At 51.7% G+C, this 26866-nt stretch overlaps 1 protein-coding gene across 1 annotated transcript; it reads right to left on the bottom strand.

Moving 5' to 3' along the window:
- Positions 1–1871: 1871 nt before the first annotated feature.
- On the bottom strand, positions 1872–11959 carry HAS3 (hyaluronan synthase 3). The gene is made up of 4 exons (XM_032424367.1): positions 11885–11959; positions 7864–8502; positions 5091–5192; positions 1872–4198 (listed from the first exon to the last, which is right to left on the bottom strand). The coding sequence occupies exons 2-4, from the start codon at positions 8500–8502 to the stop codon at positions 3275–3277; spliced, it is 1665 nt and encodes a 554-aa protein (XP_032280258.1). The 5' UTR covers positions 11885–11959; the 3' UTR covers positions 1872–3274.
- Between the last annotated feature and the right edge of the window lie 14907 nt (positions 11960–26866).

Below are 26866 nucleotides of genomic sequence, written 5' to 3'. Positions count from 1 at the left end.
GAATCAGCTCACTGCTCTCTAGAAATGTTGCGTTGGTGAACAGACTGTGCTTCAGCAGCTCTGACCTGGGCAGCTTGGACCTGGTCATCCTCTACTGCCATACCTTTCCCTGGGGGCTCGAACACAGAACAGGGAGGTGGGCAACCACTTCAAGACCCACCAAATACAATTTCTGCTTGATTGACTGGGCCTGCAGCTTCCTTCTCCTGGGACTTTGAGGAGGCCAGAGTCAAGGCTCCACTGCTCATCTAACTCCCTCTCCACTAGTACTCCTGATCAAAGAACCTCAAAATTTAAACTGACGTGGATGGGAATTGGGGTGGGGGGTGGGGGGGATAAAGGGGAGATATCACTGTGCTTCGTTCAGCCTGATGTGAGAGGATGGTTGGTGTTTTTCCTGCTTGTATCTTTTCTTACCGTTTCTTTAATAAATGGGATGAGAGGGCTGCTGATGTCACTCTACTTCGTTACCTGTTCCCACAGGAAAGGAATTTTACCCACTGCTTTTCGTTGTTTCAGCTTGGCCACAATCCTACATTATCTGCCAGGTAAAACGCGGTCACTCAAGCAGGAAGCAAGCGTTGACTTTTAACTAAACTTAGCTAGGACTCATTCATCTGCCAGTGATTTCACCAGAGACCTTGCCCATCCTCAACAATAAAAAAAAAGTTAAGCCACCAGAGGTTGTGCAGTTATCAATAAGGTGGGCCTGCTGTATGCCCCAGGTCCAGAGGCAGCTGTGACTACTTACCCTGTTTGAGTTCCACTGCCAACTATCTTGACAAAACTATTTCTACTCAAATACCTCTTTTGAAACTGGAATAAAACCAGTTTAAGTACAAGGAGGAAGTAGTTCAGAGATAACCAGCATTATGTGAGAATCTTTATTTTGACAAGTGTAGTATAAAATATTTGACCTGAAAAGTAAAAAAAAAAAAAAAAGTAAAAATAAATATGTTTACAAATTACTGTAGAAAGAATACAAAAGGGTTTAAAATTCTCAATGACGAAAAAAACAAAATGTGTCCAGTTGTATAAAGGCTCTTCCCTTGCAAGAAACGGGGATAAAGCTGAAGACCCAGTTTGGTTTCGCTGCTGAAAAATGTACAAAATAACTTAGAAAAACCAGTCGAGGTCAAACGTTGTGAGCCCACTACTTGTACCTGCCTACTCTTGATTTGAGCTCGGTTGATGACCACAGTGCGAGGCAGAGCTGAATGTAGGACAACCAGGAGTTCTCCATCCAGGAGTCTATCCTACCTTAACCTTCAAGTAAAAGCTGAAGAAAAACAAGCCCTTAGTGAAGTCTGAGCTCTGCAGTTGGCTGACCGGATTTCCTCCATTGTAGTGCTCAAAATAGTTTACTTGGCCAGCAAAAACACGGAAGAGCCTGGAACAACTGCCTTTAGCAAATGCCTGCTGCCTCTTCCCGGCCTTCATGGGTCGGGCCCAACACCAGCCAGCAGTCTTACCAGAGGCTCGAGGTCTGTGAATCAGCAATGGTGGCTGCACCTGGAAAACCCTTGCGTTCACGGGGGATGAAAGAAAGCACCAGGATTTGCCAATCTGTGGCTCAGAGCACACTTGGTTCCTTTGTAGGGAGCACCTGGGCACACTAGAGGCTTGCCCCCTCAACGACTGTCTACCTTAGTGCTGGTTCTGAGGGGTTAGCAGGCCCTGCTAAGAATGGACATTTGGAGAGCGGAAGCAGGCACTCGTGCAGTCAAGCATCCCCTAAGTCAAAGGCTTAGTCAAGATCCCAAGTTTCAAACCCAAGAGTGGAGAATAGTCTGTGGATTGCAAATCTCCAGAAAATGCCTTCCCTCACTACCCCCAACAAGCAGAAGAAAACCAAAGCTTCAAGGAGCATGAGAGAGAAAGGAAGAACCTTAGGATTTAGGAACCAATTCTATCTCTGAATTTGGTTTCTGGAAAGAAGCAAGTGCAATAATGACTATCCACAACTTGGCCAAGAATTCCCTGGAGAAGCCACTGAGGAGAATGGACAGTCTCAAAGACGACAAGCTTGGATTTGAGGCTTCACTTAGGGAACACTGAAAAGCTTTTCATTGGAGATGATTGTCAAGAACTGTAGCCTGAAAGTCATGCACGCTTAGCCAGCTGCTAAGGAATCTGTCCAAGCAGTTCCAAGATCGTAGTTTGGTCGGTCAGAGGCTCCTAATCATTTTTGCCCCCACTTGCTGAGGGCAGGGGTGCCTATGGCAGAGGGGCCTGGGAGAGCCCAGGCTCTTGTCTCAGTGGCCACCTTGAAAAACTTCCCCAATGAGAAAGAGGGTGGGAGAGGTGAGTACATCACCTCGAAGAAAGCAAAGGAAGGAGGCTCTCTTCGACTCACAGTGGAGTTTGAGAGAGGAATTCAGGAGTATACAGGGTCAAGTACCTGAGCCCTCACTTCTTTTCTGAGCATGTTGGGGTTTCATCTTCCAGTAGGTGACCAAAACATTTCCTCTCCCCAGCAGAGATCACAGGCAAGTTCATCTAGATGTCGGGCAGTTTCCAGGTGAGATACATTCGGCCCAAGGCCTCCATATAGCCCCTGGCCTTTAGCACCACCACCAATCTTTGTTCCTCCTGGCAGACTTTCATTTTTAACCTAGATACATATACACACTCAAAAGCAGTTCAGTGCTAATTCCCTGCTAGTTTGGTTCATCCTTGGGATGTTGAGATGTGGAATGGAGTATGTCCCATAATAAAGCACCATTCCTGGACCCTGTTTTCTGATGCCCAAAGATCAGGCTTCTGGGCCTTGTATCTCAGGCACAATCTTATTGCATTGATAGCTAGATGTGGGGGTGGGGGTGGGGGACACGTTACTAGCTGGTCCAGATCTCTCAGGAGTTCTCCCGCCACCTCTGGTTGTGTTCAGAGGGTCTAAGAGAATTCTCCCTTGCCACAGGCTGTCACTTACCTATCAGAAGTTGCCACTGATCAGAACTAATTGGTTTAGCACACTTCTGGGTTCCCTGTGGATCCTGGGGGAGGAGGTGGAATCTTTCCCATCGGCCACCAAGCATGCAGAGGCAAGCAGATGGGTGGCGTGAAAATAGCCCTCTGCGCTGGATGGCGCTGCCTCCTGTAAGAACTGCCCAGACCATATAGTACAGTCACCGCTCTTTGCACTGCAGATTTGTCCTTTGGACCATTAAGAAACTAAAACAGCACTCCCTCCTCCCTCCCACCCCATCTTTTCTCTTCCATTCCCCTCCCCTCCCTTACCCATTGCACTTTTCCCTCTGCTTGCGGGGCTGTGTCACACCTCAGCAAAAGCTAAGCTGTACTGCTCTGGCTTCTTCCCACATCGCCGGGCGATTATGGCCAGATACAACATGAGGAGGGCCACCCAGTAGCAGCCGTACAGGATGGCCCCAGAAACCAGGAAGGCTAGCTCTGTCTCACTGAACAGATCCTGGCAATAAGCTGTGTAGGCCAGCCCCCCTAGAAGGACTGCCACCCAGATGGACACAGGGATGAGACCGATGAAGTTCACCACGATGGTTTTTCGGCCAGAAGTGCCCCAGCCAGACTTGTTGATGGTAGCAATGGCAAAGATCTTGGCTGGCAGGAGGCTGGACATATAGAGAAGGGAATAGAGGGACATGAAGATCATTTCTGCATTGCCCCGAAGGAAGCAGGCATAGGTAGCTTTGATAATGCCCACCAGCTGCACTGTCAGCAGGAAGAGGAGAATATTCCAGATGCGCCCTCGGTAGAAAAGCTGTATGACCGTGGCAATGAGGAAGAAGGGGAAGAAACCTGTGACCACCGATTCGTAGGTCATCCAGAGGTGGTGCTTATGGAACCACAGAGAGTTGTAGAGCCACTCCCGGAAGTAAGACTTGCTCCAGCGCGTCTGCTGGTTGAGCCACCGGAGGTACTTGGTGGGGGTCTCTGTGAGGCACTTGGAGCGCGCTGTATACTTAGTCCGGTAGCCGAGGCTCAGGACCCGGTTGGTGAGGTGGCGGTCATCTCCAAAGCTGCACTTGCTGCCGAGGAACTTCTGATGGTACCAGTCCTCCAGGAATTGCTGGAGGAGGCTATTGCGGTACATGCCCAAAGGCCCACTGATGCACTGCACACAGCCAAAGTAGGACTGGCAGGCCCGCTCCACATTGAAGGCCATCCAGTACCGCACACTGCTCAGGAAGGAGATCCACGAGTCGTACTTGTTGAGAATCTGCAAGGGAACCAGAGATGCTGGGCCTCCTCACCTGAGGACTCGGGCCCCGGGAGACAGACACCAGAGGCCATGAGGCCTCCCTTACCCTGAGTTCTGTAGCCCACTGCTCAGATACCTGGCCATCAGTCCTAACCCAGCCAGAGCTGGGAAACCTGAGGCTGGGAGGAGCCAGTGGTACCCTCACCGCCCCCAGCACCTCACTGCCATCTGCACTGACTGCCCCAGTGAAGCTGCTCTAGCAGTCAGAGCCACCTTCCATCTCAGGAAACAGCCTGTGGTGGTGGCAGAGAGGACGACTCGGGAAGGATGCGCAGCAATCCCCCCACCCCCCACCAGCCATCTATCCTGACCTTTCTGCAGTTGGAAAGCTGCTCAGGAAGACCTGATGTGTTACCAGCATTCCCTCTGGAAGAAGATCTGGCCCCTTAATCTTACCATACTGCCCTTGTTCTTACCATTCAGCGCAACTTCTTTAAGAACAAGGGTTTCTCAAGGGCCCAGTTCGGGAGGTGCTTGTTGCATCACCACCAAGGAGCACCCTTTGTGATCAGGAGCCCAGAACACGGAGCCCCTCCCAGCAGCATGGGCTCTCTACTACATACCTGTTGAGTGATTTTCTTTTTCCTCAGGTTGGAAAAGACCAGAAAAGGGATTGGCTACCAAGTGAGCCCTTTGATACTAGTGAAAACTATCAAAGAAACTCCCCCACATACACACACACACACACACACACACACAAACACTGCCCCGAGACACACACACACACTCTTTCTCTCTCCCCGAAATACTAGGTAGTCAAGATGCTCACTTCCCAGGCATACCCATTGGATTGGGAAGCAGAGAGTCTAGGCCCCCCCCTCCCCCCCCGGAATCCCTGGTTACTTCTTACTTGGACATCTCCTCCAACTCCCCCTACTTGGGGGTCTTCCTCCAGGACTCGAAGCATCTCGACGGTGCAGGCTGGATCCAGCACAGTGTCAGAGTCACACACCTGCAGAGGGAGTGCATGGTCAGCCCACTTTGACCTTGGGCCTATGTACATCGCATACTGCTCACTACTTCAGGGACATAACCACCTCTCAAAGGGTTCACTTCCAGCCACTAGCAAAGAGATCTATGCTAAACAGAAGAGGTGAGATGAACAACAAGGAAAAGGAGAGTTCGGCTGAGAGAGAAACCCTGGAGACTCAGTGTCAGGGACAAATGCTTAGCACTGAGCAAGTTTTTAACCTCTATAGAGCCAGGCTCCACAAAAATGGTCTCAGAACATTTCCCTGGAGGAAAAGGAGGTACACACTGAAATCAGATGGCAGGTACAGTGGCTAGACCCAGGCCAGCAGACACTCCAGGTTAGGTGAAGAAATGGCTCTTGCCAGAGGCTACTGCCCAAAGCCCTCTCATAGATTAACATGGTATTCCCAGTTTCAGCCTCTGGTCTCCTGGGCAACCTGCAGTGAAAGTGGAGGATATATCTACCCAGTCATAGGTGCCCCACTAATATGGCTGCAAGGCCTGAGCTCCTTTGGCTAAGTCTCTAAGATCAGGGCATGCTATGTCCAAGGGCTGCTCTCACCTGGATTTTCAGGAGCTTGAGTCTGGCACCTTAAACCACTTGGCCATCCTGACGTGACACCTGGATTGATTGTAGATGAGCACGGAGGCTGGCAACAGCTGCCTCCAACCGGAGCCGAGGTCAAATCCTGCCCCGTTGCCCACCTTCCCTAGGGAGGCTCATGGTCTAACAGGTGGCTCCGTTATTAGTTGAACCTGAGGTATGAACACTTACCCTGCTGGCTGACTCCTTGTCTATTTTCTCTGAGACAACTAAGGTGATAACGGAGAGCCCAGACAATCACTGGCAGAACAACAGAGCAAAGAACAGGACCCACAGATAAGCCCAAACCTTGCTTTGCAAAAGTCCAAAATACTTTTAGTAAAGTTGCTAATGCCTGCAGGAAGGGGGCTGCCCCCCACACCCCAACCTTGCTGGGTTTTCTCTTGCCATTCTGGAAGACATGGTGGCCACAGACAAGGAGCAAAAGGTGGAAGGGAGACAGCCAGAGTTCCCTCCTACCTCCCCACCAACACGCCTTGGGAGAGGGTGCCTGGAGGGCTTCGGGCCAGACTCCCAGAGCCCCATCAGCTGACAGGCCAGGCTTTCCAGTGCTGCCAGTCTCAGGGCTACTTCCTGCCCTGACCCTAACTCGTTCCTCATGCTGCTCAGCTTCTTTCACTCCAGGGAGGTCTTTCTAACAGAGCAGGATTAGGGAAGTTAGAGCTCTTTGCTGCATGGGTTTCCCCACTGGCTGAAGCAGGGCTAGCTCCCTCAGAGGGAAAGACACACCCATAGCAGGGCTGTTGGAAGACAGGCTGAAATCCACCAAATTGAACTGAAGCCCAGGCTGCCCAGGCAGTGAGCCCAGAGCCATCAAGAGAAAGGCTGGCTCAGGTGTGTGAGCCTATTTGCTGATCCACCAGAATGAATCCACAGGAAATGATCAGTAAAGGAAGATGCGTGGCAGGTTTTGGGAGTTCTGTGCTGCAAGGGAGGACACGACAGAGTCCCTGTGGCTTGAGCATGTGCCAGAGCTCAAGGGCTTTTCCTCTGCCTTCTGAGTCTCCAGGAAAGCACCAGAGGCCCCTTGACCCTAGATGAACTGCAGAATCAAATGCTTCAACATCCCTCCCTACTAAGGCCGAGGAGGTCCTTGGCCCTAGGAGGACAGAAAAAGGGTCAATGTACCAATTAACATGAGGATGCAACTTCCAAAAAAGCCAAAAACCAAACATCTGTGGCAAGCTAATTTTAGGTGGGTAAAGTAGAGAACATTTCAATATTGGTGTACTCAACATGCCCTCAGCAAGACTGAGCTGGTACGCAGGTGGGCGGCCATGACAGCCGCTATTCATTCAAGTGCTGGGCAAAACCCTCTGGCGTGTGCGGAGAAGGAGTCCGACAGAGAAACGGACATGCAGATGCTGGACCGGAAACCTGGGGTCCAGGGTCCTGGGATCGAGTCCTGCATTGGGCTCCCTGCTCCGCGGGAAGCCTGCTTCTCCCTCTCCCACTCCCCCTGCTTGTGTTCCCTCTCTCGCTGTGTCTCTCTCTGTTGTCAAATAAATAAATAAAATCTTAAAAAAAAAGCTCTAACAGCAGCAACTAATGTCAACTATTCTAGACATTTATATGTGTGTATATATATGCATATACACATGTGAATATATTTAGATACACATATATACACACATATATATACATATATACACACACATATATAGATAACCAAAAATCACCAGAAATTAAAAAAATAATGGCATAAAAGTGAGAAGTCACCCCATGTACATGTATGAAGTGCCTACAATGGGGTGTGGTCTGAGTTAAGTGCTGTCCGCTCGTTAGCTCTTACTAGCATTGGCACACCAGTCCAGAGGCCTGTCCTCAGTCACAGAGCGAAGTACGAGAAGAACCAGGATTCCATCCCTGGGCTTTATGACCCCAGGACTGCTGTTCGGAGCAGCAGTTACCTCATTGCCTTCTGAAGTTCCGAGGAAGGATGTACACAACACAGGGGACCTTAACCGGACCTAAAATTCCTGCCCAGTATGCCCAGGCAGCCGGACATGTCCACACGGCCGCACATTCCTGGTAAAGGTGCGCTTACCTGGATGTAGTCCACTGAATCGCCAAGAGCCTTGAAAGCCGTGTACATGACCTCTCGCTTGCCTCCCCATTTCTGCATGATGCACGAAAAGGTGCTGGTTCGCACCACATCCCGCACGCGGTCCATGCCCTCCTGCAGGCTGGCCTCCGTCTCCCCTTCCCCCGCCTCATGGAAGTTGCTGCGCCACACGAAGAAGCCAGCTTGCTCAGTGCCGCCTAGCACCTCATGGAAGATATCCAGCATGTAGGCGTCCTCCTGGCGATTGCCATCCACCACCATGACCACCTTGAGGTCAGGGAAGGCGATGCGCTGGGCTGAGCGCAGGCACTTGCGCAGATAGTCAGGGTCCTCCTGGTAGGCGGCGATGCAGAGTGCCACCGAGCGCCGCGACGGGGCAGCGGGGACTTTGAGCGGCCGGCCTGCCCGCCGCATCCGCCGGTGCTCCAGGAAGGCAAACAGGCTCTGGATGAGCAGGTGCAGGCCCAGGATGGCCCCGTACAGGCCGAAGGACAGGTAGTGCTTTTCTGTGTGAATGAACTGGTAGCCCGTCACGTAAGCTGCCAGGATGCCACCCAGCACCGCCAGGGCAAACAGGCTGGTGCCCACCACACGCAGGGCTGTCGTCAGCTGCACCGGCATCTGGTGGGAGACGGAGGGAGGTGTGGAGTCAGGAGGCAGTCAGTGCGAGTGGGGGTGTTTTCTCGGGCAGGCCCAGAACAGGGGAAGTGAGCCACTCATCAAAACCATTGCCCGTGACTGAGCATGACTAAGACCGTGTGTAGACTCAGAAGCCAGGCCCCTGGGGTTCGAATCCCAGCTCCGCCACTTCCTCTCTGTGGGACTCTGCCCTGCCCCTTGGTTCATTCATCTGTGACACGTGGACTGCAGCACTAACCTTGTAGCATCTTTGAGGGTGAAATGGATTACATATGTAAATTTAGCAGTTTGAGTAGCATTTATTCTTGTTAGACAAACCAAAGCCAGAAAGAGCTCTGTGATGCCCACCTGGTGGGTGGCGGTCCTGGGATCTGCCTGACCCAGAGCTCTTCTAGGCGACCTTCAGGAGGGGTGAGCCAGAGGCAGCCCTGAGCAGGCGAGAGGCCCGGGAGGGAGGATGACCAGGGAGGCAGCCAGAGGCCAAGAGCTTCTACCCGCCCTGTACCCACCAGGGTCCTGCGCAGAGGGAGGGGAAGTAAAGCACAGGAACCATTAGGCCCACGAACACAGTGGGGGATGAAAAGATGAGAAACAGCAGGAAACATAAAGAGGTGGGGGGGCAACTTCTCGCACTTGAAACAGCAAAATCAGTAAGAGAAAGTTTCCCTGTGGGGCGCCTGGGTGGCTCAGTTAGGCGTCTGCCTTCGGCTCAGGTCATGGTCCCAGGGTCCTGGGATCGAGCCCCACATCGGGCTCCCTGCTCGGCCGGAAGCCTACTTCTCTCTCTCCCACTCCCCCTGCTTGTGTTCCCTCTCTCGCTGTGTCTCTGTCAAATAACTAAAATCTTTTTTTTTTTTTTTAAAGAAAGTTTTCCTGTGTTCTCTGCTGTCTCACCTTTTTCTCATCTACCGGAGAGGCAGGAAAGAAAGGGAAAGCAACGGGGAAAAGCAGACCAGGAAAAAAAGAGGAAATGAGAGCTGGGGTGTGGACAGCTCTCCTGGAAGCCCAGCGGCCGGGGCGCCAGAGGGAACTGCAGCCACCACTGCAGCAGCCTGGGAGGGCTGGCTGCCCGGGAAGCCCCATCCACTTGGTCCTAGTGCCCGCATGGCACCTCCGTGCTCGTGCACCGGCCCTGCCACTCCTCCTGCCCTAAGTCCGGCCTTCCAGCAGCTGCCCTGTCGGCAACATCTGGGTTTTAATGAAAACAGCTTAGCACTCAGCACCAAAGACTTGTGCTTGAGACACAGCTCTACCACCTCCTGGCTGCCTGACCTTGCCCAAGTGGTCTGAGACTTGGGGTCCCCCAAGGGGGGGGGTTCTAATGGTTTCTTGCTCCATAGGTCTCAGGTAAATAATTTCCCGGAAATTAGCAGCACTTCCTGCCCTGAAGGAGGACCCAGGTGGGAAGGCTGATTGGGGAAGAGAGGAGGGGCTGATGAGGACAGCTCCCCACTCCTCATTCTGACCCACGCCTTCCCATCTCCTCTCTTTGCCACCTGCCTGATCTGGAGAACCCCATTTCCAACACCACCCACCCACCCTCTACAGACCACGGGGTCTCGCTTCCAAGCTTGCTCCAACTCTAGGTCTTACTGGAACCAACCCTTGAGCCCCGCTCCAACACAAATGCACCTTCTTGCGAGGGGAACAGTGTCTGTTCCCCTGCCACCTGCCGCATAGGATGGGTGAGGAACACGCGGTCATTGCCTAAGTCCGTCTAGATTCAGGCACCAGCAGCATTCCAGCAGCTGCGGTCCGGAAAGTGCTGTTGGCAGCCTCGCGGCTTCGGGAAGCTCGGCCTCTAGGCGCTGTGCCCCGCCATTCCTGGGAGCCTGCTTCCTCTGCAGGACTCCCAGCCTTCCCCGGTACCCCCCCCCCCCCCGCCCCCTCCGCCCCGGGGCCCCCGGGCCCCGCCCCCCCCCCCGGGGCCCCCCCCCCCCCCCCCCGCCCCGTAGTCCTCTAGACCTTACACGCCAAAGGGGCGCCGCTGAGCACCACTGCCCACCTGCGCTCTGGGAGAGGGCCGGGGCCGCCGCGGCCAGCCCGGCAACCTGCCGGGTGCTGGCGCCCCGCCTCGGTGCAATGCCGGAGGCGGTGCCCACCAGGTTAATGCAGCCGGGAAGGCACTCGCCAGGCTTCTCACCCCCGCCTGAGCCTCGCCTTCTGGCAAAGGCGGCGCCGGCCACACCCACGTGCCGGTTTCCCACGACTCAGCGGGGAAGGAACGGAAAACCCGAGGAATCAGCCGGACCAGGCCCCGCTCATCTCCTCTGGGCCCCAGCTACCTTGGCAAAGTGTGCCTGCAGACAAAGGCAGCATCTCCGGTGTCGCCGGCCCCTTCCTCTCGCGGGCAGGACCCCCAAACCCCGCACACGAATTGGAGGCACTACCCTGGCACCCCGTACCCCACCGAAGACCAAAAATGTCCCGCAGCCAAAACCCCACGAGCAATTAGGTGCTGGTGCGGGCTCTGGCAGAGGCGCCCCTGCCCAGATAGGGGGCCGTGCCACCTCAAGCGGGGAGAGGGGAGCCTCGACCACCTCTCACCCACCCCCATTTCGTTCAGATGGGATCCGCTAGAGCTCGGAACCCATAGGCTAATGCGCACCCGGCTTCAAGGGCACTAGGTTGGGGGGCGCTCCCTAAGACACCTCCCCCCAGATGACTGAAGGAGAAAACCCTCGGCCAAGGACGCACGCCGCCAATCTACACCCGAAACTTTGCAGGGCTGCCGGTGTGCGGCCTCTACAGCTGACAGGTGTGCCCTGCTACCGGGCCCACACGCGGCGGGATGGGAAACTTGCGCGCGGGGCTGGGGCTTTTTCCCTTGCGCCTGGCCGCCCGCCCGCCCTCCCGGCCCCTCCGAGCCGGCTGGGGAAGGGGAGGCAGGGCCCGCAGATACAGGCGGCCGTGGCCCGGCTGACCCGCAGGGCCCAAAGCACCCGGCATCCTGGTGCCGGACAGGTGCGAACCCCCCGGCAGGAGTGGGGGAGGGAGAGACTCCCACCAGCCTCGTGCCCCGCACCGTCGTCCGCCCCCTAATCCATTCACAAAACAGAAGCCGCAAGGGAGGAAGGGAGGAGAGGCTGGAGGAGGAGAGGATGGAGGAAGAAAGGGAGGAGGGGTCAGTGGGGAAGGGGCTGCAGGAACCACGGCCGGGAAGCCTGGGGACACTGCAGCCCTCAGCCGGCCTCCCGGCGCCGGACGCAGCGCCCGCACAGGCGGGGGATGGGGGGCGGGAGGTAGGGGGGGAGGCGGTGGGGGTCAGCCGGGCTCGGCCAGCGGCACCCCTGGAGCCCGGCGCAGCCCCCGCGCGGCGCGGCCCGCCCCTCGGATGTGGCCGGCTGGCCGGGCCCGCGCTCACCGTGCCGCCGGCTGCCCGCGCTCCGGTGCTCAGCAGGCCCGCGGCGGCTCCATGCCCCTCCTCCCGCTCCTCGCCGCCGCCGCGCCTCTCTCTCTCCCCGGTGCGCCGCCGCCGCCGCGCGCTCCGACTGACGAGCGCCGGCCCCACGGAGCCGCCTTTAAGTACCGAGCGCGTCCCCGCCGGGAGAGGCGCCCTCCTCCGGCCCTAGGGCCGGGAAAGTTGGGAAGAGTGGGAGGGCTCCCCCGAGGGCCGCGAGGAGCACCCCCTTATTGGCTCAGTCGGAGGGAGCTACACGCGGCCGGCGCTCGGCGGGACGCGGGATCCCGCGTGCACGCGGCTCCAGCCTCGGTCTCTGCGCCCTGGAAGGCGGGTTCTCCCACGGCGGCCAGAGGCCGCGCTCCTCCGCGCTCGCCCCGGGGCCAGCTGCCCAGGAGGAGGCGGTCATTGTGCTCAACCCAGAACCTGAGGCGTTGTTAACTTTCAGTATAACCCCTAGCGACTTCCAAAACTGTTAACTCTCCATTCCGCCTCCCCCGCGCCCGGCTTTCTAAGCCTCGCAATCTACTCACTCTGCAAAACCGCCGAGGCGATGGAAGTCTTCCCCCGACTGCGGCACGCCGAGGGGCTGTTCGCTGTATAGGGTACTGCCTAAAACCAAGACAGCAGAACCTTCCTGCCGGCAAAAAGAAAAAAAAAGGCGCAGAAGAGAATAATTATCAAATATAAAAAGACTGTTCAAAGAAGGTGTTAACAATTGTGACAAGCTTAGCTTTGGATTCCGCAGTGGGGCGCTGATGACTTTGAGGGTTTGCAAAAACTCCAAATGGTTTTGCAGGAACCTTGGAAGTTCCGGTGTCTTAAAGCCAAAACCAATTCCTCCTCCCCTTTTCTTACACCTTTATTTCCGACATCCACACCTCCTAAATTCCCAACTGACCTTATAGCCAGTGGTTTCCAGGTCCCCAAAAGCTGGTGCTGGACTTGAATGAGATGGGGTGGGGTCAGGGAGAGGTGGGGAGTTGTTAGCAGAGGAAGTTTAGAACCAGTTGAATTAGAAGCCGATTTCTAAATCTCAGAAAAGCTTGAAGAGATAAAATTAAAGACTAGTAAAAAAAAAAAGTGAATTTACATGTCCTCTAAACACACCTGAGATAATTTCCATCACTTCTTCCCAAGCTGCAACAAATTTATAGCAACATTAGTTGCAGTCTACAAGCTGCTCCTCTTAGAAATCTTAGGGCCCCGGGGCACCTGGGTGGCTGAGCCGGTTAAGCCCTTGGACTCAAGTCATGATCCCGGGGCCCTGGGATTGAGCCCCGCTTTGGGCTCCCTGATGAGCGGGGAATCTGCTTATCCGGCTCTCTCTCTCCCTCTGTCCCTCCCCCTGCTCATGTGCTCACATGCTCGCGCTCTCTCTAATAAATAAAATCTTAAAAAAACAAAACAAAAATAAACGTCCGTAGTGCATTGGAGACAAGGCAATTTTCATTGACACTGATCTCTGAATTTCTGGTCACCGAGGATCACATCCCGCAGGAATGAGCTTGTAGAATCCAGAACAGATGCCGTTCTCTGGTTGAGGATAACTGGAGTTAACTTTCACTGAGCACCTGCTCTCAGCCAATCTCTTCAATTCTTGTAACAACCCTGTCAAATACTCAGTCCCATTTCTGGGAGGAAGATACTGAGGTTACTGCCCACAGCTAAAGCAGAACTGACTCCAAAGTCTTCCTCTTAATCAAAGGCTCCTCTCCCCACCCGTGCATTATTCGCTCTTCTTAGGGCCTGTCTCAAGTTCAAAACATATTCCCATTGTGGATTCAATACTAGTTTTTAAAAACACACAAAAAAGAAAATTTAAACCATGTAGCATATTAGTGATGATTTTCTCAAGCCAAAGTGTGAAATGATTTGGTTTCTGTAAAGCAAGATGGGATGGGGTGGAGTGGGTGTCTTTGTTTGCCTGGGGGACCCAGCAATGAGCATGAGTGAGGGTGGGTAGGGAAGTCCCTGAGCCCCTAAGATTTCTGTCTTTTTTTTTTTTTTTTTAAGATTTTACTTATTAGAGAGAGCACACAAGCTCAATCCCAGGACCCCAGGATCATGACCTGAGCCGAAATCAAGTCACACACTTAACCAACTGAGCCACCAAGGTGCCCCAGAAATCCAGACTTTTATGTGAAACCTCCTAATTTTTAAGTGTTGGCAACTAATTCAAATGTTGTGAAAAAACAGTAACAGTCCACAGGCCAGGCAAAATGTGTCTGTGAGTCACATACAGCCAACTGGTTGCTTGTAACTGACCTGTTTAGAAGCTGAGGGAATGGAGCAGCCAGTTTGGAAAGATCCTGTCTGCCCTCAACGCAACAGCCCCCTGACTTCGCTGGGAGCAAGTTTCCTGGGCTGTTCCATCTCATGCCTAGTTAATTTCCAAGGCTTCAACTTTGTCCCATGGGCTTATTGCCTATCTCAGTTGGCTCCAGGGAGTTTTATACGTGGTGGGCTAGTCAATTAAAAACTCCTAAATGAACAGCGGGTCCAGATGCAACATCATGAGAACAGTAAACACTCTGCCCATACCAATTGGCTTGGCCCCCTTAATGGCTTCCCCTGAGAAGCAAATTCTCTTTTTCTGATCTGCAGGGCCAGCGACCCTGTGTTATCAAGCAGCAAGGAGCGACTTCACCTTTGTGGCCAGCCTGTGCCAGGGAGGATTTGCCTGTAATTAACATCCAGTTTGCAGTGCCCTATTTGCATTCATCTCTTGGAGGGGAGAAGGGTAAGGGAATCTTTAAGGAGCTGATAACAATAAAGCTCAAGTTTATCTCTGCTTACCACTGGGGATTTAAGAATAGGACTATTTCCACACCCAATCACATAAAAAAGTGAATTCAGATGTTGCTGAATTGGCTTTTACGTGGGTTCCAGAGAATAAGCCTCCTTATTCAGCTCAGTAGTAGAAAATGCATGCTGCATTTCAACATTCATTTGACAAACAGTGAAGACCAGCCGTGAGAAGGGAATGATGCTTTGGCACCAAAAAGTGTCAGGCTGGTCCCTGCCATCTAGACAGTTATCCATTTTGAAGACAAATACACTTGAAAAGTGGTCAACTGGGCGCCTGGGTGGCTCAGTCAGTAGGTGTCTGCCTTCGGCTTAGGCATGATCCCAGGGTCCTAGGATCGAGCCCCGTATCAGGCTCCCTGCTCCACGGGAAGCCTGCTTCTCCCACTCCCACCCCCCACCCCCACTTGTGTTCCCTCTCTCACTGTGTCCCTCTCTGTCAAATAAATAAAATCTTAAAAAAAAAAAAAGAAAAGCGGTCACCATTCAAGACAATTTATAATTAGATGTTGATGAGAGAATCCAACTAGAAGAGTCTGAGGATTTCGGGAAAGAGATCTCTGTGAGCTGGAATGGGCTGAACAGAGTTTGTAGAAAGAAAAGAACATTCTAGATGGGAGGAAGAGCTTAAGAACAAGAGCAGGTAAGGATGCCTGGGTGGCTCCATCGGTTGAGGATCCAACTCTTGGTTTTGGCTCAGGTCATGATCTGGGGGGGGGGGGGTGAAGCATTGTGAGATCGAGCCCTGCTGGAGCCCCAAACCCCGAGTTGGGCTCCGCACTCCGTGGGGAGTCTGCTTGAGATTCTCTCTCTCCCTCTCCCTCTGCCCCTCCCCCTGCTCGCACTCTCTCTCTCTAAAATAAATAAATCTTTTTTTTTTAAAGATTTTATTTATTTATTTGACAGAGAGAGAGATAGCGAGAGCAGGAACACAGGGGGAGTGGGACAGGGAGAAGCAGGCTTCCCGCAGAGCAGGGAGCCCGATGTGGGGCTCGATCCCAGGACCCTGGGATCATGACCTGAGCCGAAGGCAGCTGCTTAATGACTGAGCCACCCAGGCGCCCCTAAATAAATAAATCTTAAAAAAAAAAAAATTTACACTGAAGAACTTGCAACAGTACCTGCTCTAAGGAGTGCCTGACGAGTTTTAGCAGCTGAGGAGGAGGATGCTAAGGGCAGATTCTGGAGCCTTGAATGACTGAATAAGGAGTTTGCATTTTAACTGGCAGTGATGGAGAACTCTTAAAGAAGTCCGAGCAAGGTGGTAATAAGTTACAAGTATTGTCCGGGGACAGCTGAGCTGCGGTCTGGGGGGGCTCAGGAGTGGGAACAGGTGTACGAGGCGTGTTAACAAGCCGATCAACCAGAGCAAAGGGGTGCAAGGGGGCTGTGTGCACCGTTGGTGCTGCCCTCAGGAAGCGTCCCTGCGGGCAGGCGGTGTCACTATCTTGGGCACAAGTGAGGGTGGGGGTGGAGGAATCATCAAGGGAAAGAGACTTCTATCCTTTGGAGGGACGAAAGGGCCATTCTCCAAGCTTTGGAGGGTTTGAGGTAACTGAAGCTGACAGGTCCACAGACAACGATTTCACCTTTCCACCACTCTTCAAATCCAAACTTGTGAAATCCTCGAACACCTTGCACCAAGAGGAGCCTGCCATTCAATCTCCCTTGTCACGGCCGGGGCTTGAAGCTGCAGGACGAGCCTGCCAGGACCCAGGTGCCGCGCCGCTCCGCTCCGCGGGTCTCCTAGCGAGTGACGGGGCGGGGACGGGCGGAGGGGCACTCTAGCTGCACAGCTGCCCCCCCACCCTCTGACCTCACGCTTCAGTGCTCCTCGATGGCATGCAGCCCGCAGCTTCCAGCGAAGCAAAGCAGAATGGGGGATGGCAGCCAAGCCATCCCTCCAGGCTCCATCCCATCAACTTCTCTGGGCTGACCATAATCAAAACCTCTTGAAGCTAACGAAAGTGAATTTAAACTGGCCTCCAAAGAATAGCAGGTTATGTCCCCCAGCTGACTAAACAGGGCTTCCTCTTCAAGGCAGCTTGATCTGCAACACTAGTTAATACCTAATTCCAAGTGGAAAGTACGTGCCTTGACGACAGCAAGGCAGCTACGACCCCACAAAGTTATCCTTTCAGAACCTGCCCCTCTTACCGACAAGTACTCTGTGATCAGTACCCTTTCTGGGGGCTATGTTTGACGAAGCAGGTGTAAGGACTTTTCTGTCCTGCAGTTATAATGGTGAGATTTCAACTCCACGCTCTCTCTCTCTCTCTCCCTCCTTGGATGGAAGAATCGTTTTCATTTCAAATTAAGGGGCCTCTGCTCTGCTGGCGGCCAAGCAGTCAGCCCCTGCTAAGGGGCCAGGTTCTTTTATGCTGGCTGGAAGGTCAGGATTAGGAGGGCACACCAGAACGATAACCGAATATCAAACCAGACCTGGAGATGCTTTTCTTGGAATCCTGAACAGCAAAAGCTCTTCCCGGCCATTTTTCCTTTTTCTCCCTCTCCTAGGTGAATGCAGAAAAAAAATCCAGAAGGCGATTTTCAACCATAATCTCCTTCTTGTTGGGATATTGTGCAGCTACTAAGAATTACGCTCATGAAGAGAATGTAGGAATGTGCCAAAATGCTTCCGATGCAAGGCTAAGTAAAAAAAGGCAGGATACAAAATTGTTATGTATGAATGACTACTTTACATTCTTGTTTCTTTTAAATCCTATAAATTAAAAGGCAAGAGAGAAGTTCACCCAGATTATCAGGACCAGGTTTTGTCTGGGGTAGTGGAACAATAGATTTTTCTCTTTGCCTTTTTCTCTGTAGTCTCCAAATTTCCTATTAATAAATAAAATAATTTTGTAATAAAAAGGTATTTTAAAATGATATAAATCTTGAATTTATAGAATTTCCTTCTAAGCTGGGGCTAGGTGGGGTATAGTCCATGTCATACATGGGTTCAGGTGAAAGGGGTTTGGAAACCTCAGGAAAGCAAGCAATAAAGGGGCACCTGGTTGGCTCGGTCAGTAGCATATCTGACTCTTGATCTTGGGGTTGTGAGTTCGAGCCCCACACTGGGTGTAGGAATTACTTTAAAAAAAAAAAAAAAAGAGCAGTCAAGTCAGGAGGGCCAAGATATAGATAGGATTAGTGGTAGTCAAAACATGAGTAATTTGCTTTATTTAAATCCTTCCCAGTCATCCTTTGAGAGAATTTAGCAGAGAAGGAAGGAGTACGCATAGCTGTGCTAGCTCATCCAGCACCTTTAGTGAATTATAAAAAGTCTTCCTCCTGGCAACATAGCCGGGAGCCAGGGCACATGGTTCGCATGGCACACCCCAGCTGCTGTCAGCCCCATTCACCCCCTCATCTAGGATCGTGGCGATCCTGGGTAAGGGAAGGAGGTGCACATGAAGATGGGCTCTAGGTGGACCCTGAAAGGATGCTTTTCCTGGGGAAAAAAAAAAAAAAGTATATCCAAGAATGATGATGTCAACAGCTTTGCACTGAGGCTGGAGGAAGGCCCAGGGAGAGGTTCTGCTCTGGGTGTTGTAAACTGCCCCCCCGCCGCCGCCGTGCAAGTACTCACGTGCGTATCCACACCCACATGCGTACAAAACTCACTGTACCCAAAATGGACACATGCACACTTGCTCATTACACAAGCACACACCCACTTTCTGGACTTTAGTAGAACACAATCCCAGTCTACCTTCCCAGCCCCCTGTATCAGCAGGAGGGGAACAGATCGCTTCAGGTAAACTTGTTCCAAATTCATTTGACTCTTGTTACGGTACCATCAACAACGGTGTTTAAATGTGTTGGCATTTCTGCTTTATGTCCTCTTTCTTGATGAAAGACATCATCAGTCACTGTCACAGAGGACGTCCAAAGATGGATCCTCCATAAAAGCTATTAGAGAAGAGCCAATGGTGGGGGCAGGTCCCATCAACTCCTTCATGGGGAAGGACCTTCCCCCCACGAAGGATGCCCTACTATCAGACTTTTTTATTTTTTGGCTAGGACACCCCCTTAACACACACACACACAGACACACAGAAACACACACACTTCTCTCACTAGGTGAACTAATGCAGTGGTTTTGGCATCTGGCCTGCTCACAGACTTTGAAAACCTTGGAGCTTTTTAAAAAACACTAACGCCTGGACCCTATCCCAGGTCATTTTAGAATCACTGGGGGTGAGCCTCAGGCTTGATTTTTTTTTTTTTTAAATTCCTTAGGTGATTCTATTATGTATGCAAGGTTGAGAACACATCCGGAGGATTCTCCTCAGCTGAGATTCGAAAGTGCATTTCTGGCACCCGGAGGACAGCAGAGAGCCAGCCAATCCCAGACATGAGCTCCAGAGTGTAGAAGTGTCTATCCATTTTCCTCCTGCACCATGTTCCTCTGCCACACCTGTCTGAATTAACTGACCTTAAAAACTGAGCAATAGGGGTGCCTGGGCGACTCAGTCGTTAAGCGTCTGCCTTCAGCTCAGGTCATGATCCCAGGGTCCTGGGATCAAGCCCCAAACCGGGCTCCCTCCTCCACGGAAAGCCTGCTTCTCCCTCTCCCACTCCCCCTGCTTGTGTTCCCTCTCTAGCTGTGTCTGTCAAATAAATAAAAAAAAAATCTTTATAAAAAACAAAACAAAACTGAGCAATGAACTAATGAGCTACCAAGCCCGAAGGAAAACAGGAAAAGGAGAAAAGGTGCTGATTTGAACTGGAAATGAGGAGGGAGAGCCAGGGAGACCCACAGAGGAGGACAGGACCAGATGGGCAGGATCGGTCCCCACATCTCTGCAATATACCTGGAATTGGATTGACACCGTCTTTTTGTTGGCAAAGGAGCTGCCTGCCTTTTCTAGGAGAACTGGGGTGTGGGGGGAAACCAGCCAGCCCTTGTCAATGGAAGGACAGGGCTGCCAAAACCTGACTTGGATTAGCTTTCAGCTTTTAAACAAAAGAAATTCTAAACAAACAAAAAAAGAACTTCTGCACTTTGGGGGCTTTTCCTACTCAAAGGATGGGTTAGGGTAACGGGTCTGGCTATGGAGTCCCCATGATCATCTCTGTCCCTTGGTCCTGGCCTTGGCCAAGGAAAAATACCCACGTGGCTGATGCTGCAGCCTCTAACCCCAATGCTCACAGTTTCTTTGGGGGAGTTCACGGAGGGGGGGTACTCACCCCTCCCCCACAGCTCTCTGAAGCATCAGCACCACTATTCTTTCAGTAAAGACAGCCGAATTTCAGGCTGGCCCTTCCCTAGGATTAATACGGTCACCATAGGATTGGAAGTTTTGAAAGTGGTGTGTGGTCTAATAAAGGTGTGTTGTATGTTGGCGTGGGGGAGGGCAGAGACGATTGCTGGAGTTCTAGAGACTCTGGAAGTGCGGAGCAGGTGGCTTTGTTCTCCCCAGCGCCAGGCTACCTTGGCGTGTGATGACTAGAGATGTACACCAGAAAAGCCCCACCCAGGCACCGTTCGGAGCAGGCTTCAGCTCCAAGGCAGACAGCGAAGATTAAATCTTACATCATTTAATAAGCCACTTAAAGGCAGAGAGGGCGCTCCTGCAGTTCCGGAGCTCCCTGCAAACTGCCCTCTGCGGACACCCACAGCTCTCCCCCTCAGCCCTGCTCTGGGGTGCAGGCGGCCGCTGGCTGACCGGCCAAGCCTGGGAACTAGTGAACAGAGGAACAAGGTTCTCTGCCCTCATGCACTTACATCTCCCCTTCCTCTCTCTCCTCCCGTTTGCAAAACTTACGTCTCTGGACCTTACTGCTCCCTTCTGCAACAGAGGGCTGTTCATTCCAGTCTCATTTTTTTTTTCCTCTCTCAAGGGAGGGTATGGGATAGAGCTATCAGTGTATATAGGCAAGTAATATAGACACAACAGATCACAGTTTAAAACGATCCGTTGTGATCATTCTGAACATGAAATCTGAGAACTTGACACCCTGCTTCCAGGAGACGAAAGGGTAAAAAACCAAACCAAAACAATAGCAAACCTTCAAAGGGGCTGTATCTGGGCTCTGGTTGGATCTATGGGAAGACTTTCCACACTTTCGGTGTTGCACACACTTCTGCTCCCAGGGAGGCCGTCTTGGGTGTCTGCTACCTTAGCCACCCCGAGAAAGAAGAACAAGCCTTTAAACAAGCCATTTATGAAAGCTGTTAAGAGTATAGGAGCGGGAGGGCTGGGGGTTTTTGCGGATCTCATCTCTAGCTGCTGGGCCAACAACGAGGTCAAACATGAGACACAGAACAAGTTCTGGTGTCCGAGGCTGGGTTTGGTGTCCGAGGACACTGCTCACAGGGAATCAGGGCTGACGTTTCACCTGACGTAGGTCGTCCATTTAAACAAGCAGGGAGGGCGCCTGGGTGGCTCAGTCATTAAACGTCTGCCTTCGGCTCAGGTCATGATCTCAGGGTCCTGGGATCGAGCCCCGAACCGGGCTCCCTGCTCCACGGAAAGCCTGCTTCTCCCTCTCCCACTCCCCCTGCTTGTGTTCCCTCTCTCGCTGTGTCTCTCTCTGTCAAATAAATAAATAAAATCTTTAAAAAAATAAAAATAAAAAAAATAAACAAGCAGGAACCACTTTCCTGATCCTCACTTATATTAACACTTTTTTTTTCACCATTTGGAAATACAGTATCTACTGGGGAGCAGCAAAGCACAACGGTTAAAAGCCCAGCTTCGGGAGCCAGACTGCCTGGGTCCAAATACTAGTTTAGCTACTTACCAATGGATATGTAATCTAGGGCGGGTCATCAGCCTCTTGGGTGCCTCACTCTTCCCATCTGTAAAACAGGGATAATAATAATACCTACCTCACTGGCCAGGTGGGAGGATTTGGTGGATTAATAGATCTCAAACACACAGCAGAGCACAGTGAGCTCTTTATAGCGTGAAGCTTCTGTTCAGTGATGTAAGCTACAGCAGTTGTTTACTTCGCGGGTTACAAGATGAACTTGATACTCTGAGGGGCCATCTGACCCAATGTCCTCAGTCTGCTTTGGGAACCGTGGTCCTTATCCTGGGGACACTCCAAGCCCCTTGGGCGGGAATCCCCTAACACCCAGGGCACAGTCTCAGAACTGAGAGTCTGGTAAAAATCGTTTTTGGTTTTTGGTTTTTAGTAGGCTGTACACCCAACCTGGGGCTTCAACTCACAGCCCCTAGATCAAGAGGCGCGTGCTCTACCGACTGAGCCAGCCAGGTGTCCCTGGTAAGAATCCTTTTTAGTAGACATGCAGGGGATCATGATTTCTTTCCAGGATGAGTCCTAATAATCTGGTGAGTGTACTTGCAACGTGTGTCGTTGTGCCCCCATTGGTGGTTTTGGTATACAGAACCCCCCCACCCGCCCCCCGCAGACTGTCCAGTCCTTGAATTATTTAGAGCATGGTCTCAACACTTTGCTGTGGAGACTGAACCTATATTTCATGGGTATTAAAACAATGTCAACTGAGGGTAGGGCAATGTAGTGTTTGTGCTGCCGAAGCGAGCACAAGGATAGGGCAATGTAGATCAGCATGCACTTTTTGGTGGACATCGTGGCACTAACATTTAGAAATGTTCAAAGCCAGGTGCCTGGCTGGCTTAGTCGGTAGACCATGCAACGCCTGATCTTGGGGTTGTGAGTTCGAGCCCCATGTTGGGTGTCGAGATTACTTAAAAATAAAATCTTAAACAAAAATAACAGTGTTCAAGCAGCATGATCCAACATTTACACCTCTTAGGACCTATCCTGTAGAAATGCTTCAGTATGCAAAGAGTTATGTTGAGAATCCCTGAAGAATCACTGGAAATTAGAAACAACTAAATGACCATCAAGAAACAAATGCTTAAACCAGCTCACCTACACTACAGAAGACATGTGCCATCACAAAGGACAGGGAGCTGTGAGTATTGACAGGAGAGTGTTTCCAAGATATATAACTAAGAAAAAAATATGTGGGACACTATTTATGATTCAATCCTATTTTGGTTTTTGAAAGCAGTAATGCCGGCCTGAATTCATTTGGGAGAAGTGTGAAAGGCAAGAAAGATCTGAAGGGACATGCACAACAATGCCAGTGGTAATCCTGGGGTAGGAGTGGAGGTGAAATTGGGGGCATTTTTCTTTTTTGTTTGTTACATATGTATTACATTTGTTAGAGTTTATGTAACATATGTGATCAGAAAACACACACACACACACACACACACACACACGCAGAAGCAGCCAGGTATCCGTACTTGCGGGCTCTGTCACTCCCGGGCATCCTCAGAGGCGGCCCGGGGCAAGCACAGGGTCTTGGTAGGCGTCCCTCAGCACATGTCAGCAGAAATCAAACTCTGTCTTCACGGGACACACGTGCTGAGGCTCATCTGGATATATGAACCCTGAGTTTTCTTCCCAAACTGTGCTCTATACTCGTTTGGGGGGGGGGGGTGATGGAGAGAGGCTCTTTAGTAGTTAACAGAGGTTCGAGGGTTTGGCTGAGACCCAGGAGACATGGGGCCAAATCCCACCGCAGGGGGATAACAATAGCTGGCCTCCCTGTTCCATGAGGTTGTTGTGAGCATCAGACCAGGTTTTGGATGCAAAACAACTTTCCGAACGAAAGGGAACACAGAGCAACTGATCTTCCTATTCTGTGCCCCACGGGGACTGCAGAGGGTCACCAGGAGGGAGGACAGCCCCTGAGCCCCCCCCTGGCGGCGCAGAGAACTGCAGAGAAGGACAATAAGCAGGCACGGCCCCTTCCAGGGCCGGTGGTGAGGGTCTGCATTCCCTGTTCACCTGCCAGCACGCAGCCCCGAGCCCCGCCAGCAGGCAAGACAGCTTCCCAGCCCCCAGCAGCATCTCTGTTCCAAACCCTGGTGTCTGCGAGTCAGAGGTGTCGCGCACTGCAGTGAGCCGGCTGCATGTGACTGCAGAATGTCTGTGGCTGCAGAACCTGCTGGAGGACACAGCCAGGCTCTCACGGGTCCCGCCCGCTGCGGCCCAGGCGCGGTCAAGCAACAGCGGTGACCGCTCACAGCCCACCCAGGACTCTGCGGCCCTCTCCCACCCTCGCCCTTACCACTGACATTCCGGCTGAGATCTGGGATTTCTGTGCAAAACGACTACAGAAGCCAATCGGGCTTTGTACAGGTCAGATGAATCATCCCCCTACTCATTGCTCCCAGTCGAACCACTTTCCGCTTCCTCAGCCATCCCTCCAGCTCAGCAACGTGCTGCTGAGCATCGTGGGCAGGTGCAGGCTCTCACAGACAGTGGGGCGGGGGGGGGGGGGGGGGGTAGGGGGCCGATGAGGGCAGATCAACACCTTTGCTTTCCAGGGAAGGGGGGGGGGGAGGAGATGGGGCTTACCACTTCATTCTGATGGAGGAAAAAAGGTGGCTGGGTACACAACTCCTTTGGGCTATAGGCATTTCCCATTTTACAGCATTCATCCATTTGGCCTCACGGCACTTTACAAAAATAAGCTGAAGGGGCTGCCCCCCTTGCTCAGAGTGGTCCAGCACACCCCACCCTGCCCCAGCGGCTCCCCTTCCCTCTCGCTCACTCCCCGGGAGCCACCCTGGCCTCCCGGCCTGTCCTCAAACCTGCCGGACACACTCTCGGCTCCAGGCCTGTGCACTTACCACTGGCTCTGTCTGGGATGCTCTTCCCCCAGATATCTTCCCCGTCACTCCCTCACCTCCTTCTGATCTTCACGCAAATATCAACTTCTCAGTGTGGCCTTCTCTAAGCAACTGACCCAACCGTAGGGCTCCCATCCCCGTACGGTCTGCGTCCACCGTCCTGACTTCAGTTTCCCCCACAGCATTTAACCTCACCTGACATTCTACCTCCTGTATTACCTTCCTTATTGCCTGGCTCCTTCCAGTACAATGTAAGCTTCCCCTGAGGGTAAGGGTTCGGTCTGCTTTGTTCACTGCTGTGTTCTCAGTGCCTGGCACAACGTCTGGCACAGAGTGGATGCTCAGTGAATGGCTTTTGCTGTGATTTGCTTTGCCACCCTCCAGTCCCTGGCACCTCGGCCCTTCTATGTAGATGGGTGAGCAGAGCCACAGGAAAGGTAAAGGAATGGAGGAGAGAGGTGAAGAGAGGAGAGGAGTATTAGCAAGTACGGAGAGATGGTAAGGAGCAAAGTGAAGGTCACGAGGTTTCTGATTAAGTAACAGGAGGCCTGTAGAAGGGCACATGCCGAGGAGGAGGAACCACACGGCAGAGAGGGAGACTCTCCAGAAGACTCTCCACGAGAAGTCACCTGAACGGGCAGTCGATGCTCAGGCAGTAGACATGGGGCTTGGCTGCAGCCTTGTCTCTTGCTACAGAGCCATCCTCTGTAGGCCAAGGAGCTGTGGACAGCAGGCCTGGAGACAGGAGCAAGAAACCAGGAAGGGAAGGGAGGGAGAGAAGGCGGGATGGGGCCAAGTAAAAGACCACATGGATGATCCAGGGGAGTCTGGGTGGCAGACGGCTGGGCAATGGAAGAAACCAAAGGTGAGAGGCCAAGGGAAGTTCAGTAGGACAGAAAAGGGAGCAGACTGGAAGGGCAGCAGAGAGAAGGTGGCCTTGGAGGAAGGGCAGAGGTGGGAGCAGGCCTGAGGACACTTCTATTACATATTACATAGGACCAGACACAACTCACAGGCCCTGTAGACGGAGGCAGGTTCCTACCACCTGCCATGGAATTCCGTGTCTCTTTCTTTCCTTTTTTTAGTTTTATATTTTTATTATCCTTAAGTTCTTTTTTTTTTTAAGTTTACTTATTTTTTTTAGTAATCTCTATAGCCTACGTGGGGCTCGAACTCATGACCCCAAGATCAAGAGTCACACGCCCCTCTGACTGAACCAGCCAGGCGTCCCTATCCTGAAGTTCTTAATTCTCATGCTCTTTCCCAAGGATGGATATATATATATGTATATTTATATATATATATCCATATTTATTAAAAAATAAATATATATTTATTTAAAATATATTTGTAAATATAAATTTGGAAACTTTTTACTATTTTGGTCATGTTTAGGAGGGTTAACATTATGGTGTCTTTCCCTTGAATTTGGTAACAAGGTCAGAAAAGTCACTCTCTGAAATGGAATCCATCAAAATCAATAAAGAACAGATGCTTTTAGCCACTTGCCAAATAATTCAAATTAAGAGGCAATTTATAAATGGAGATACAGAGACTAGAATGCTTCTTGAGGCACTCCCTAGGAGAATAGGTTTTGAGACTAGAGTTTCTCAGTCTAATCAAGGTGATCAATTAGGATCTATCTTCAGAACTGGAATGCATTTAATGCAAATGAAGTTGTAAGTTAATCCAATCATCTAACATATCCAATCTGATATCCGAAGTACATTGTATGGAGTCTAGTTAAAGATAGGCCAAGAAACAAGAATTTTTAGGGTATATCCAGCTGGTTCAAAGGAGATTCTTCTCTGATTTGAAAGCCCCAATACTGATTTTCTAGACATCCTGATCTGGAGAAGGGAAACAAATCCAGCTACCCTAGCTAATGATAGTATTTCTCAAAAACATCTAATTGCCTTTGTTCTAATTCTTTGCTTACTAAGCTAGCTTGTGATCCAAATCTGTAAGAAGGCCACTTTAAAGGAATGCCCACCACAAAGGTTCTAAGCTAAGAACCGCATCTGTAATCTGGCCAAAGAGAAATAGCCTGTTGTTAAGTGGCAAATGGGCATGCTTGTACACATGCCTTCAGTCACCTATGAGTTTTGGGAAGTTGTGTTTTGGTTGCCCTAGGCCTGGTTACCCCAGGCAGTGGAGATAAAATTCTGTTACCTAGCCCCACAAAGCTGAGGACTGGTCAAGAAATTCTGGGTTAGCCTTGTCCAGGTGTTGACAACAGGGAGGGTTTGTCCGAAGCAGTCAGCCTATTTCTCCTTTTTGTTTTCTCTCTCTCTCTCTCTTTTTTTAAGATTTTATGTATTTGAGAGAAAATATAAGCAGGGGGAGGGGCAGAGGGAGAAGCAGGCTCCCCGCTGAGCAGGGAGCCCGATGCGGGGCTCGATCCCAGGACCCTGAGATCATGACTTGAGCCGAAGTCAGGCGCTTAACCAACTGAGCCATCCAGGCGCCCCTCTGTCTTCTCTTTTAGCTGCAA

This window comes from Phoca vitulina, unplaced genomic scaffold (genome assembly GCF_004348235.1).
Source record: "Phoca vitulina isolate PV1807 unplaced genomic scaffold, GSC_HSeal_1.0 scaffold30, whole genome shotgun sequence".
Classification (NCBI taxonomy): Eukaryota; Metazoa; Chordata; class Mammalia; order Carnivora; family Phocidae; genus Phoca; species Phoca vitulina.
Note: the sequence above shows the minus strand (reverse complement) of the source record. Positions and strands in the feature narration are given on the sequence as shown.